At 39.4% G+C, this 14,754-nt stretch overlaps 2 protein-coding genes across 2 annotated transcripts; both read right to left on the reverse strand.

Annotated features, from left to right (window-relative positions):
* Positions 1-294: 294 nt before the first annotated feature.
* Positions 295-5,335, reverse strand: LOC122642326. The gene is made up of 5 exons (XM_043835764.1): positions 4,926-5,335; positions 3,937-4,022; positions 3,546-3,851; positions 3,318-3,401; positions 295-772 (listed from the first exon to the last, which is right to left on the reverse strand). Exons 1-5 carry the CDS (start codon positions 5,331-5,333, stop codon positions 307-309), a joined length of 1,350 nt encoding a protein of 449 aa, XP_043691699.1. The 5' UTR covers positions 5,334-5,335; the 3' UTR covers positions 295-306.
* A 1,975-nt stretch (positions 5,336-7,310) lies between these two features.
* Positions 7,311-14,483, reverse strand: LOC122642325 (WEB family protein At5g55860-like). Its single transcript, XM_043835763.1, has 5 exons — positions 14,152-14,483; positions 13,845-14,007; positions 11,856-11,876; positions 10,994-11,211; positions 7,311-9,454 (listed from the first exon to the last, which is right to left on the reverse strand). Exons 4-5 carry the CDS (start codon positions 11,162-11,164, stop codon positions 7,673-7,675), a joined length of 1,953 nt encoding a protein of 650 aa, XP_043691698.1. The 5' UTR covers positions 11,165-11,211; positions 11,856-11,876; positions 13,845-14,007; positions 14,152-14,483; the 3' UTR covers positions 7,311-7,672.
* Between the last annotated feature and the right edge of the window lie 271 nt (positions 14,484-14,754).

Raw genomic sequence — 14,754 nt, forward strand, 5'->3', positions numbered from 1 at the left:
GGATTCATATGCACATCCACAGATTTTCAAATGTCAACATCAGAAAAGAAGATATGTAACCTTGAAATGAAACCACCATTCAAAAAAATATACATATTCACAACCACAGAGATTTTCAAATGTCAACCTCAGAAAAGCCGCCCCATTGAAAAAAGGCCAAAGAAGGGGGAGGGTGGGGACCGCACTACAAATATAAATTTTCTGAGCTTACTGGTCCAATGATCACAACAGTTAAGCGGTTTACACATGATAGGTAGCTATTAAACAAAACAAAAAAAATAAATAAATAGGTCTACCATGGGCAAATCATCTCAATAGTTTATAGCTCCTATATGCAATGGCGACAGCTACAGCGGCCCCTATTACTGCAAGGGCAGCATGTATATCCTCACGTTCCAAGCTTTCAAACCATGTAGGCATTACACATGCCTTGCGTGTGCAAGAAGCCCCTTTGTTACCAATCCTTGAAGTTGGTTTGCTACTACTAACACTTGAAGTTGGTTTGCTACTGCTCTTCTCTTCAACCACTATTTTTGCCTCTCTTTCATCTTTTTTGAACTCCACTGGTACAGAATTATTCTGGCAACAAGAAGAACTTTTGTTATCCTGGCAACAACCTGAGACTTCTGATTGAGTTCCATTTCCAGCAACATCACTTTCATTGGCTTGTATAGGCTCTTTTCCGCTTTTCTCTGTGTTTGTCTCACCATTTAATTGGAGTCTTCGTTCTTGCACTTTCTTCTGGTCTTCTTCTGATAAACCCATCTGTCCCCTAAAAGTTGAATTCAAACAAATTACAAAGTGAGGGGAAGATGCCAGTACAGTCGAATCAATGGCCAAAATCACAAAGGGCTGTGCTCATATCCAATCAAGCAAAATCACGTGTTAGCAGAGAGAAGATAAATATTAAAAAGACAATAATTATCTTCAGCATACATTTATTCACCATCTTATCATACTTTCTCAATCATAAATTGAAAATAACAATAATCCCTTTTGACAACTACAAAAAGAATTATATAAAGAACTGAGAGTCTTAATGGTTCCAATGAAACTACTGGTTTGACTAGCAGGTTGTTAGGTTCTCTTCTTGATAAGAAAGATTGGAAATAAGATAAACCATTCATCTTTTGACTATAAGTTAACTGTGCCAACAATTTAAGTCAAAGAAATAGGATTCCGTATCTAGTCCAAAAGACGAGAAAAGGAAGAGAAAATCTGTCCAGGGTTGGCAGAGATAGGTGTTGCAATTTGAGTTTTGAGGGCAATGATGCATCTGGATATCTATATATTGGTAAACCTGATAACAGGTCAATCAGAAGAAACCTGAAAAGATGAATTGGTCTATCACAAACTTATATTTATTGCTTAAGGAACCTGTCCTAAAAGATCTGGTTATTGATCCCTGCATGATGAATGACCAGATCAATAGCCAAGCCAAGGAGAGTGACAGTAAACTTCAGTATCCTACTTATAAATGTCTTTCAGATAGATTCCATATAAACAAATCTAAATATCATTTTGTCTAGCTGTGGCCTTTCTAATTCTATTATCTAGTAAAACGTTATAATGCCTATTCCCATATATCTCTCAGATAGATTCCAAATAAACAAATAGGTTTAGTAATTATCAAAACACTATAATGCTTATTTATTCAAGACATGCAAAGAAATAAATGAATTTATATAGTTTAAATATCCAAAAGGATTCGTCTATTCGTAACCAAGTAGGCTACAAAAGAAATTGTAACCTTACTTGTTTTACCCCTAAAGTATAAAGTGTTTTCACCTGGATTGAGGAACATAGGTAATTTTACATTGGTCAGCTGAGTGTAGGAAGGGAAGTTTCCCTTGCACCAGCCCAACCATGCCCTGCTCAAAGCAATCTTCACAGTTCCTCTTGCTGATAATGTTTGACTCGGAGATGGAACTCTGGTTTGTGGTAGGGTAAAGATAGACCTTTCCATTACAATGCCTTGACGTGATCTCACTTTCTTGATTGTTTTTTCTGTTAGATTATGCAAGCTGAAGCTGCAGATTCCAAAAACAAAGAAGACATCTTCCATTCTTCTCTTAATTTAGAAGAAACCTATCTAGAAGAAGGTTATAAATATGGGTTTCATGATGGTTGGATCCTAGGGCAGCAAGTAGAAAGATAGGTTGGCCTCAAATTAGGCTTCAAAGTCTGGGAGGAAATTGGGTTTTGTTAAGGTTGCGTTGATGTCGGGAACTTTGCAATTCAAGCCGAGACCAGCCACTTTCTGCCTCATTCAGAAGTACTTCAAGCACATAAAGGAATTGATTAAACTATACCCAGTTTTGGATAAGGATGAAGTTCAAGGCTTTTAAAGCAAAAAAGTAAGTCTTATGCATGGACCTGTCCATAGGGTATCTATGGACGGCCCACCTTGTACCACACAGCTGGTTTGATGGGGACTGAAAGTTTGTAGAGAGGCGGGACCCAAAGGTTCCCCACATGCTAAGTTTCAGCTCAATTAGAGTTGACCAAGTGGCAAAAATAAAGCTCTCAAAAATCCAGGACTACCAAGAAGGGAGTAATCCTTCGGGGCAAGAATGGAGCTTAGTGATAATCAACACTCTGAATGGGGGCTGAAAATTTGGAGAGAGGTAGACCCAAAGGTCCCCACATGCCAAGTTTCAGCTCAATTGGAGTTGGCCAAGTGGCAAAAATAAAGCTTCCAAAAATCCAGGACTACCAAGAAGGGAGTAATCCTTTGGGGCAAGAATGGAGCTTAGTGATAATCAATACTTTGAATGGGGCCTGAGTTTTAACAATCAGTTTGGCACAGAATCTTTCACTGTTTGAAGTAGCAGAGAAAGAACGGGAAGAAGATAGACTGGATTTATGAGGAATGCTTGTTCAAGTTACTTAACCCTATTAGCATGTGGATCAAGCTGATCGAAATTTTTGTGAAATTCTAACTCCGATATTGTAAAATTACCTAATTGTCCCTACTTTCAAAGTACGCAAAACGAAAGGGTAAGGGTTCAAAAGAGAAGCTACGATAGTAGTTATAACCATTTCGGTTACAAAAATATTAAGTGTATAAGAATAGCAATGATCCAATTAATACTCATATACATGACCACATTAATTAGATGGTGGTCACGCACTGGCAGGCCAAATGTGCGCTCAAATAGGGAACACTCATGACAACTACTCTTTCCTTTTCATATTTTTTCAAGTAATATCCTTCAATGATATTAGGAAAGAGCTAGCCAGACTTTGAATGACCTGGCAAGGGAGAGTACCTACTATTTGTGTATGTATTGTGGCTTTAAGAAAATGAATAATACCTCCAAAGTCGGTCTACAATTTCTCCCTTCCCAATATGCTGCTCAAGCAAAATAGGTACATCCTCTGGAGCAACATACCCATACCTACAGAAAATAAGCGCCAAATTAATCAATTTAGAAGAGATGACAATTAACTTACAAAACATATGTAGAAACTAGATGATGGAAAGATTTCAAAAGCAATAAATCAGATCAGACAACAAGATTCAATGAAAATCACCCCCTTACCAGTGGCCTGTCACCTTTCCATCTATATTTCTACCAAATATGATTACATTTCCTGCATATTTATGGCCCCCAATATGTGAGCAAGGGCTAACAGAAACTTGACCTTCAAGACTTCGTGCATCTATCTCTTCTCTGAACCTTGAAATCAGAGCAGGTCCACAAACACCACATCGGCGATCCCGGCTCACATGAGAACAAACAAAAATGTATGAACCTCTCAGTGTTTCAGGTGTGCCAGGAAGCCATTCATTATCCTTTACAAGCACTTCTTCAACAAATGTATCAACATCAAAATGTGTCAAACGCCTGCAAATTGGAGCAGGTTTACAATCAGAAGCAGAAAAAGTTAACAGAGCTAGAGTCTCTACTTAAATTAAGTTTGCAATCTGACCGGTAACGGATCATGTCTGGAAAGATCAATACATCCCCATTCGATGTCTCGGTACCATCATGTCCTTCACATATTGTTAAGCAAGTCTTCAGGATAAAACAGGGAACAAAAGTAAGTACTCAATGTAAGACCCCAATCCGAGGCCGAGAAAGCATGAACAAGTTCAAACAAAAACAATGTCACATAAAGAATACTGCTGAGAATCAGCGACACAGGATAGCCAAAGAGACCAGCTTGACACACATAGTTGAAATGCTTTTGTAGATGAAGATATGCACTAGCATCATTTCAAACAATTAACATGTGCAGAACTTCAGAAATCAATAATAGTGGACAATATAGCAGAAACTTATAAAATAACTATCTGACCAGTGGCTTGACTGCTTGAGGATGGTATGACCTCTAAATTGTCGTCAGTCAGAAAGGGGAAAAGAAAAACCAAAATTGTATAGAGGAGGTACATATAGGAGGAACTTGGTCTAATATCATGAGGGTAATTTGATATAGAAATGTTTCCCTAACCCTAAGTTGTCAGGCTGTATTACGTTCATGATCTTATTGATGATCGATGTTTTAAAATCCTACCATTTACAATGTGGTACAGTTCTAGCAAAAAAAAAACACTTAAATCCCTGGCCTAAATCCTTTTGAGGGAAGCCTAACAATATCATTTGTTCTTAAATGAATTCAAATTGTAAACAAGCGTGGATACAAGTAAACCCTATTTTCTTCGAAATCTGTGGTAATGAAGATCTCTTCATAGAAGATAAGTCCAAAATGGAAGTAAACAGATGGAGAGAAAGGGGGGAAAAGAAGAAGAAGGAGATGAAGTGTTAGATTGAATACAGAGTACTATCTGGTGATCCAAAACCCTATACTTTCTCGTAACGTCAAACCCACATTGATGCACAAGCAAAATTGTCCAAAATTCAAGTCCACCCTTATCACCAAAACCCACCCAAAGAAAGATAGAAGAAGAAGTTTACCACCTTGTTCTTCATATCGGCTTTCCTGGCCATGAGAGTAGCAGAGAGAAGCCTGGGCAAGCGATCGAACTCAGCGGCTTCAACGCGAGGAGGCCAGACAAGAGGATTCTTGTAGCATAGAAAGACATGACGGTCGTAGATCTGCACGGTGCCTACAAGAGAGCTCTGGCGAAAGTCGTAGCGTAGGAAGCCGAATTCGACATCACTATTGCTTCCGCTGCCTGCGTCACTAGTCAATAATCCATCGTTCTGGAAACTCCCCGAAGCGCTCCCAATCTGCGAATTATGGTCGCCAAGGAATCCATCACCATCTGATGATGCTGGAATTGGAGAGGATGAAATACTAGTAGTAGTATTCAAAAAGGAAAGAGGGTCTTCTCTGTTACTACCACTACTACTACTATTACCCATAGCCATTGCCATAGCTATAGAACTCATGAAGTAAAACTCGTAAATGGAAATGGAAGAATTGGAAGTTGAAGAAGGTAACCTAGCAGTTGAGAGAGAGAGAGAAGCTGACTCGGAAGTCTGGAGTCAGGATAGGAATTCCAGGAATAAGGGGATCGAGGATTCTCATTCTGAATCCACAAAGGGAAGTTGGAATGTTTACAGTAGGGAGGGACCATCACCTGAACCACCGCTACCATCACCGCCAGGTGGCATCCACGTGGCATCACGTAGGAAGGGCGTTATTTTTATTTTTTTAATATAAAAGATATGTGATAAAATTTTCGTGTGGTCACTGGTCACTGACTCACTGGTTTCGATCTAAATCCGGTTATTATTATTATTTCTTTTTAACGAAATCCTGGTTCGGTTTGATTTTGGGTTTACATGTCTAAATAAAGAAATTGATGAGAAAATCTTGGTTTTTTGGGGGGTTTACTGATCGGTCAGCTCGATCCATTTTGGTTTCTAGTAGATCCAGAAAAACCCAATTCGAAACCAAACCGATAAGGGATTGATTCGATCTGGGCTGAACTAGTTGTATCGATCAGTTTGATTGGATTTGTATGTATGTTTTTAAATTTTATATTATCACGTGGCAAATTCTTATTCAGTTTACCATAAGATCTATTTATACACAATTTGGGTCCTAACTAATTTACCACTTGGTGGATGGATATTAGATCCAACCACCAAACTAATATCCTTTTTTAGTCCTAAGGTTGAGAAATCCAAAATTGAATGCGTAGCTATGTGGGTGATGATTGTGAAATGTGACTGTGGTGACGGGTAGCCCGCATATTTTCCCTTCAACAGGAATTTTTATCTAATTTCCATTTCAAAGTCTCTAATTTTTTTGGAAAGAAGAACGTCGTTTGAACCTGTGCTGATGTAGTCAATGAGGGACTGTGCAAGGACATCAATAAGGGTGATTTTTCAATTTATAAAAGGGCAGGAGGGTAAACATTTAGGGGGGTTGTGTTTGGGCAGAACGGCCACGCTATCGAACAGTGTTCTTATTTTTTATAGGTCACTTTTAGGAGAGTTGAATTCATATCCCCTTAATTGTGAAATATCAGACCTTACCCCTGAGGGTATAGATGTGAAGTTACTTGGGTCGAAAAACCCAATGAATGAAACCCACAAATCGACATCAATTCCCTCTATACCCTACACCCTGACGGTTCCCTTCCTTTTTTTTTCCCCTCTTGATCATCTCTGCAACCATCATTTTGGTATTCACACCAAAGGGTAGAGGATTACTTGTGGCAGATTTTGGAAGCCATGGGTAAAATCAATTTTCAAAACAGGTGAAATCTGTTTTCTCTAGTTTATGCAGGTTGAGCGAGCGACCCACTTATTATGGGTTTGGGTTGACCCAACTTGACCAGTCATCCAGCCCCACACCAGAGCCCCAACCCTATTGAGGTTTGGGCTTCAATATCCCACTTCCAGAGGGCAAACTGTGAGTAGTATTGTAGGGTTCTTTAGTCGACCTCATGTCCGGAAAGAACAGTCCCTTTTAACTTCTTTAGTCTCTGTTTGGTTGCAAGAAAATTAAAAGGAAGTGAAGTGAAAATTTTCAAACCTAAAAATTTGGTTGATATTTTTCCTCCCTAAAACTAACACCATTAGTTCATCATATTCTGGAACATCTTTCCTATTCCTTCATCCACAGTAAAGGGTTCATCCAACCTAAATGAATTCAAACCCGAGCAATTGTAGAAAAACTCCACATTTTTAGGTTTGAAATTTTTCACTTCACTTCCATTTCCTTGCAACCAAATAGAGACTAAAGAAGTTAAAAGAGGCTGCTCTTTCCGGACATGAGGTAGACTAAAGAACCCTTCAATACTCACAGTTTCCAGAATTCTTCACAAGTTCTTTCCTTGTAAAGGATATGAGTCGATCACAAAACCTATCTGCCACTGAAAGACCTTCTTTCTCAACTTCAGAACTTGGTCTTATTAATAGTTTTCCCCTTCCAGATATTAACATAAAAAAGAAGGAACATATATACTAGTGCTCTAGAACTAGAATATACACAACCAAGTCATGGAGGTGTTTTTCTCTTCTCCCCCCCTCCAGATATTAACATAAAAAAGAAGGAACATATATACTAGTGCTCTAGAACTAGAATATACACAACCAAGTCATGGAGGTGTTTTTCTCTTCTCCCCCCTCCCCCTTTTTTTTCTATCACTTATTCTTTTTCTCCCTTCTTCCCCCTCACATCATTCACACTTGCACAAGTCATCAGCAAACCAAAACAACACCCCAAAAAAAAAAAAAATCAACTAAAATCACAGGAGTTCCTCCCCAGGGAGGTAAGAGTGAGACCCACCCTCAACATGTTTCTTCTTCCTATGGAAGATACCACTGAGATTGGACAACAGTACCTTCTTTGAGACAGATGTCTTTTCTTTATCCAGCTTACGGACACCAACAACCTTCTCTGGTAGGTTCTGCTTCTGAACCATGGAGTTTTGTGTCGATGAAAGTGCAGAAACCTCTGAATCAAGAATTCTAGCAGCAGCTTCAGCAGATTTCTTTTGCTCCTTTTCACGCCACCTCAGTAGCTCTCCCTCAACAGCCCTCTTTGCTGCCTCTGCCATCTCTGCCCTCTTCAAAGCCGCCTCCGTTGCAGCCTTCATCTCCTCAATCTCCTTCTGGCCTGCCTCCAACCTCTTTAGTGCTTCATTCTCACCAGCCTTTACTGCTTCCACCTGAGCCATTGCAGCTGCTACTTTCATTTCAGCCAATTTATCAGATTCCTCAACTTTCCGGCTAAAAGACTCAAATTCCTCCTCTGAGATTGTGATCATTGCACCAGACTCTGATGTTGAAGCACGAGTTGCATTTGTTCTTTCAGACAATAACTTAATCTGATCAAGGGCCATTGCCTCTGCTGCCTTTGCTTCTTCTGCCTCTTTCAGTGCAATCTGTAGTGTCATTTCTGCTCCTTCCAGGGCAGTCCGGGTGGCTTCGGCTTCTTTCTTTAGCTCTTCAACATTGCTCTTCGTTTCTTCTGCCTCTTTTCTTGCATTTTCAGATTCTAACGATAGCTGTTGGAGGGTAGAGATCAGCTCATCAGAAGCACCTTTGGCTTTAGATTCTTCAGTAAGGGCTGCTTCAAGCTCACCCTTACTTTTCTGGAGCTTGACATGCAAGTTCCCAGCAATAGATTCGGTTTCTGCTTCCTTCTCTTTTAGTTCAGCATGTTCCTTCTTCACTGCTTCCAGCTCCACTTTAAGGGACTCCACCAAGCTCCTAAGAGTGCTTTCTTCTTCTGCCACTTTTTGCAATACCTCTTTAGCACCATCAAGCTCTGAAGTCACAGTTCTTACAGAATCCAGATCAGAAGCGCGGGCATTTTCCATCTCCTTTTGTAAAGCCCCAATCTCAGCAGCTGTTTCAGCAAGCTTACCTTCGAGATTCCTGGTGATTTCAGGATCAAACTCTTTCTTCAAAGATAGCAGTTTCTTCTGTGCTTCTTCCAGGGCAGCTCTATAAGACTGCCTTTGGACATTTTTTTCCTCAAGAATCTTTTCTTGCTCCTGCTGGGCTTGCATAGAAGCCAGCTTCACATGCCCAAGTGATTCTTGTGTGGCTGCAATCTCCTTTGACAGTTCAGCAGCCTTCTCTGCATTAGCCTTGGCTGTGACTTCAGCTTCTGCTGCTTGGTGGAGTGCAGCAGATTTTTCTTCCAGGGATGAGTCAAATTCCTGAAGGAATTTCCTGAGTTCTTGTTTGGCAGCATCAAGTTCAGAAATGGTGGCTGCATACTGTTCTCTGGCATTGTCCAACTCCTGTCTCCAAGCACCGTCAGTTTCAACAGGGCAACCAGAGTTTGCTTCATCCAGTTGCTTTGCTTGGTTCTTCGCCGCTTCTGTCACCTTAATTGCCGACTCCTTGGAATCTTTTACACTTTTCAATTTGTTGGTTAAATCCTCAACTGTTTTTTTAGCCCTTTCAAGTTCAGCAAATGCTTGGGCCTTGGTGGTTTCAGCATTTTTAAACTGTTCCTTCAGCTTGTTGAGCTCTTTCTGGGCCAGATGAAGTTGTGTCTCCTTTGCCAATACCCTCTGGCAAAACAAAAAGAAATCGGAAGCACAGATGTTAGACCTATGTCATGACATAGCAGTCAATGCATTACGTGTATTTCAAAGATTCTTCTGAACACTGTTTGAACCGTTGGCACCCAGCCAACTACAAACTTCCTATTTTACAGTTGAGAGTCTTGAGACTGGATATATCATATCTGTAAAATGGAAATTCAGGCCTTGCCTTCTGACCCTGATTACTTGAAGTTGTAATCTCCACCTAATTAGTGGAATTTGAACTTCAAAGAGCAACAGGAATTGACTCATCATTATAGGACTTTATCCCAATAAATCCACATCTAATTTACACTCACTGTTACCTTAAAACATTAGCTTCTAGAATTATGAACTCCAACCGTCCAAAAGCATGATGCATCATATGATCATAAGCAGAAATCATTTCTGGGAGAGGGTTTCCGCCGCTGCCAGTGTGGGGGGTGCAATCTCCCACACCACACCAATCGGAGCCCGCGAATTTGTTTTGTCATAAGGGGCCCACGTAGTTCGGGAGGAGAGAGAGTGTCAAGGAAGCTTAGGTTTCATTTCAAATGAATTTACGTAATTTATAAATATCACAAAAGAAAATCCCACACTAGAAAAGTAATTTCTAAAAATTTGAACTTATTTTTAAAACAAAACGGCAAAGGCTAGCACTATGGATGTTTTACTTAGCACAATGGTCCACCCAATTTTCACCATGTGGCATGTAACATGGCAATTTCCAACCATATGGATAGGAAGGGCCCATCTTGAATTAGATCCAGGTAAAATTTGATGGTCTCAAACTCAATCGTATGACCAACTTGTCGTGGATTTTTCTAGTATATTTTCAACAGTCCATATGTTTGGCTCTTATGACTTTTTAACACTTATTTTGACCTTAGTTTTTTCCCTGTTGTATAATTTGGATAGGACTGAAAATTTGTGTAGGTTTATGGGGGCTGTGGGGTACATACACCAAATTTGGCTGCCAGGTGGACTGCCACAATTCAGATATAAATCAGGCCATTTTGCCAGCCTAGCAAAATGGCCCTAGAGGTAACATGATTATAGACTATCTAGGTTTGATCTTACAGTTACACGTCTTTCACCCATCTGTTGGATCGGATTTAAAAGGCCTAAGCTGCCTCTATAGTAATATAGGGATAACCAGGGGGGGGGGGGGGGGTTGGAGGTGGAGAGAGATTTTAGTGTCATAGCCCAACTAACAATCCGTTGTCATATTATCGTCTAGAGTTGTCATAGGCACCCTCCAAATTTGCTAATGGCTGACCTTGTCTTGGTGAGAAGCCAAAGTAACCATGGCATTGAACATAAGAACAATCAATTGGGCATTTTTGTTTTCTGACCAAAAAGGTGAGCCCTTTCTATCAAATAGTGGAGGGGTCCCACTTACTACCTTACGTCTTAGATATTTCATCGTTCATTTGTTCATATTTTCTCTCTAACTACTTGATATAAGAAATACCCATGAAGTTTGTGTGAAGTTCTCTATATCTAGTTAATCAGAGTAAGAAATACCTCTGCAGAAAAAGAATTTGATTTTTTAACGGCAGGTTTCTCCTTTGAAAAGGCTCCTTCACCGAACAAGCTGACTGCAGCTTTGACTGATTGGAATGGTGTCCTAGTGTCTATCTCTCCCACCTCTGCTCTTGGAGAGTCTGTTGCATTTTGGCGAGCTTTCACACCCATAATGCCGTTTTATGTTAATGTTTTCACCTCCAGTGTCCACCTGCTGAGATAGGTTAAAAAAATGACATATCACCACGTTACTATGGAGGGCACAGCAAAGAAAGGGTGGGGGGCATTAACCTATAATACAACAAGCGCACTTCAACATCTGGATGCTAATGAGCAAAGTAAAATCAGCTTATTGTTAGACAAAGAAGTTTGAGTAATTTATCTGCTAAGGAAAAAAAACCAAATTGAGGATAAGAGAGCATTTCAAGAAACCTGCATGTTTCATTTTTCTTGTTTTTTGTTAGAGACTTCAAATTTTATTAGGGGTAAGAAAGCCAGAAATTAAGGGAAAGAAGATTTCTCTAATTTCAAATAGTAAATCCAAGAAGTTAGGCCCTTCTTTGCCTTCTCTGAAGGATACAAGATTCACAAATTCTCTCACATAGTCCTGGATGTGGAGGTTTAAATACCAAACTCTTCCCCTCAAGGATTGAAATCAGGATAGATAATAGCAAGGAAATACTGAGCTAGATTGGAATGGATCAGATGGTACAAAGGAATAAATATCCAGAGGCAAAAGCCAGACTTACAAAACATCAACCCATCCACTCACCTAATAGATAGCAATGATCTGATCTGTTACACCCTCTTGTAACTACCCTGAGACCCAAATGATAACAAATTCTTTAAACAATATTATGGTGAATCTTGACCTCAGGAAAGCAAATTGGAATGCTACAGTCTACTGACATCATTGCAAAGGATATTTTAGTCATTACACTGGATTATTTAGTTACAAAACATCCCAAGTATCCCATGTACACAGACCAAATATCCTTCGTATGCACATTGATCAGATCAGGATTAGGTCCTTTGCTTTCTCTGAAGGATACCAAGAGTTAAGCTTATCTCGCATTTTCCTGGGTGTGGAGGTTCAAATACCGAACTTTCCCCATAAAGGATTAAAATCAGTATCAGATAATTCCAAGGAAAAACTGATATAGATTGAAATGGATCAGATGGTACAAAGGAATGAATATCCAGACGGAAAAAGCCAGAATTGCAAAAAGATCAACCCATCCACTCATCTACTAGATAGCAATGGTCCAATCTGTTACACTCCCGTGTAACTACACAGAGATCCAAATGATAACAAATACATTAAACAACATCACGGCGAATCTGGACCTGAGAAAAACAAATTGGAATGCTACAGTATACAGACATCATTGCGAAGGATATTTTTGCCATTACACTGGATCATTTAGTTACAAAAACATCCCAATTATCCCAGTTGCAATGACTGAATATCCCTTGTATGCACATTATCAGGCTTCTCTGTATAATCTCCTACATAGGATCTGACTTCACAAATAGTAGCAAATTTTTGGAATCCCTACGCAATAACAAGCATGGAGGATTTGGGTTTAATATTTAAGTTAAGAATTTAATCTAGATGAAATCATAAATGGTAGGAGAACTACAATGAAACATGAGAATACAATATTTCATTTTCTAAGCAAAGAACAATCCTTGATCAAAGCAACCAGAATGGCACTCCAACCCCCACCGACCCCAGCCCTTTAACAAAGACTAGCTCCATACCACTACCCCATTCATTAACAAGAAGCAAAATTAAACTGTTACCATATTAAATGTATTTTTCTCAGTTGTAACTCAAAGAAAATAAAAAGAGTTTCATCAAATAGAATGCTACCCTATTTTCCCACATCCAGCACTAAAGATTAAACCTTCCCGGCCTCACCAAGATGGCTCCTCCAATTCCCATGCAAGTGATAAAAGAAAAAATATTGCCATAAATGTACGCAATATCCATAGTCTCAAACAACATAATATTTGATCCACCTAGTTAATTATGTTCAGGATCTCCCAAGGTGCTATGATAGGATACATTGACAATAGCATAATAGTAACAAAGTATTTAGTACTGAGACCCGAATACCTTTTAGTATTAGTATAAATGAAAGTACATGTATCAAATGAGGTTCGCGAATAGATCACTCAACAATAGACCACGGTAATAGGAGGGTGAAGGAAAGGATAAAATATAAGAAGCATCAGCCCATAGCCTAGAAAGTAGAAAGTACAAACCAAATTCCGGGAGACTCCTTGAAGGATTGACAATAACTTATGTCGTATGGGTTTACAAGTCCTCAAATCCGATCCTCAGCTCGATTGAGGATCTCTGGCGATTCATGTGGTTTGTACCCAAACCCACAAATTAGTACTTCAGCTACCCTTATACTCGACCTTAGATTTGCAGGTTGATCGCCTTTGTAATACACTTCCGTAATAAATTTCAAATCTCTCAACATTAATGTATTTTTATTTATCTTTTTCCAATTAAGTTGCAGGAATATGAACATATATCAATACCCAATTAACTCCATTAAACTGCATAAAAGGGAACAAATACAAAGTACAACGTACTGGTCTTCACCATGTCATTCAATCTTTAAAGCACCTCAGGCATACCCAATAGATAGAGGATTTTTGTCGGAAATTTCAGAGTTGCAGAGTAATATAAACATGGAAACTTATAGAGTTGCTATAACGGAAGGAATATGCCATGCAGAGGAAAAACAGGGAAAAGAGAAACAAGGGAAATGGCATCAATCAAAAAACAAAGAACGAGAGAAGCTAGATAAGGATGCAATACACCAAGAACATACCTGAAAGGGCCTTCGAAGAGCTAGGGAACAACGACATAAACCCTACTAATCATGGAAGGATCGGAGGAATATTCAGGAATCTCCAACAAGAAAAACCCTCGAACCCAACAGAACCAATAACAAAAGCAACAGGCAGAATCAACGACGGTTCCTCCTAGGCATCTGCAACCATAATAACAAAGGCAAAAAGGGTCAAAACCCTAGAGAGAGAAGCCCCTAAGCCGAGAAGACAAAGAGGGATGATGACCCAAGAGAGAAACGCGGTTGATCCGGGTGAAGCTCCCGAGGAAACAGCTAGTAATTTACCTGCGGCAAGGAAGGAAAGCAGCTTTGAAGCATTCGTGAAAGAGTAAATATAGCTTTTTTCTTTTTTCGGTTGTACAGGTTACCCACTATGGCTAAGAAAGGTAAAAGAGTTGCAGAAAAGGACGGCAGGGGAAGAGAAATGGGGTCCTTTCCTTTCGTTACAGGAGAAATGGGTTTGAAAATTTCGAAAGTGGGTTATAGGAATTTTATATGAGACAGATTCTGCAAAAGCATGGAAGAGAGAGAGAAAGAGAGCGAGGAAGACAAGAACAAGATTAGGGATGTGCCAGGTCAGCGTCTGGCACCGTCCAAAAAAACGATGTCCATTTGGGACGATAAGGTCAGTGGAGTCAAGAGTCAGAATTTGAGAGGGTTTTTTTTATTTTTAAATGGAAAAATTTCACGTACCTCCCCTGAAGTATCATGTAATTACATAAATATCCATCAATTTTGAAAAATTATGTGTGCCCCCTATTTTTGTAAAAAGTTAACAAACACACTCATTCATGCTGTTAATTTGGGACTAACAGTGTTAGAATTAAAAGATAAATTGATCAAATTACCCTCATCTTCCCCAAATCATTAAGGGTTTGAAGAAAAAAA

Source organism: Telopea speciosissima, chromosome 10, assembly GCF_018873765.1.
Source record: "Telopea speciosissima isolate NSW1024214 ecotype Mountain lineage chromosome 10, Tspe_v1, whole genome shotgun sequence".
NCBI classification, from domain to species: domain Eukaryota; kingdom Viridiplantae; phylum Streptophyta; class Magnoliopsida; order Proteales; family Proteaceae; genus Telopea; species Telopea speciosissima.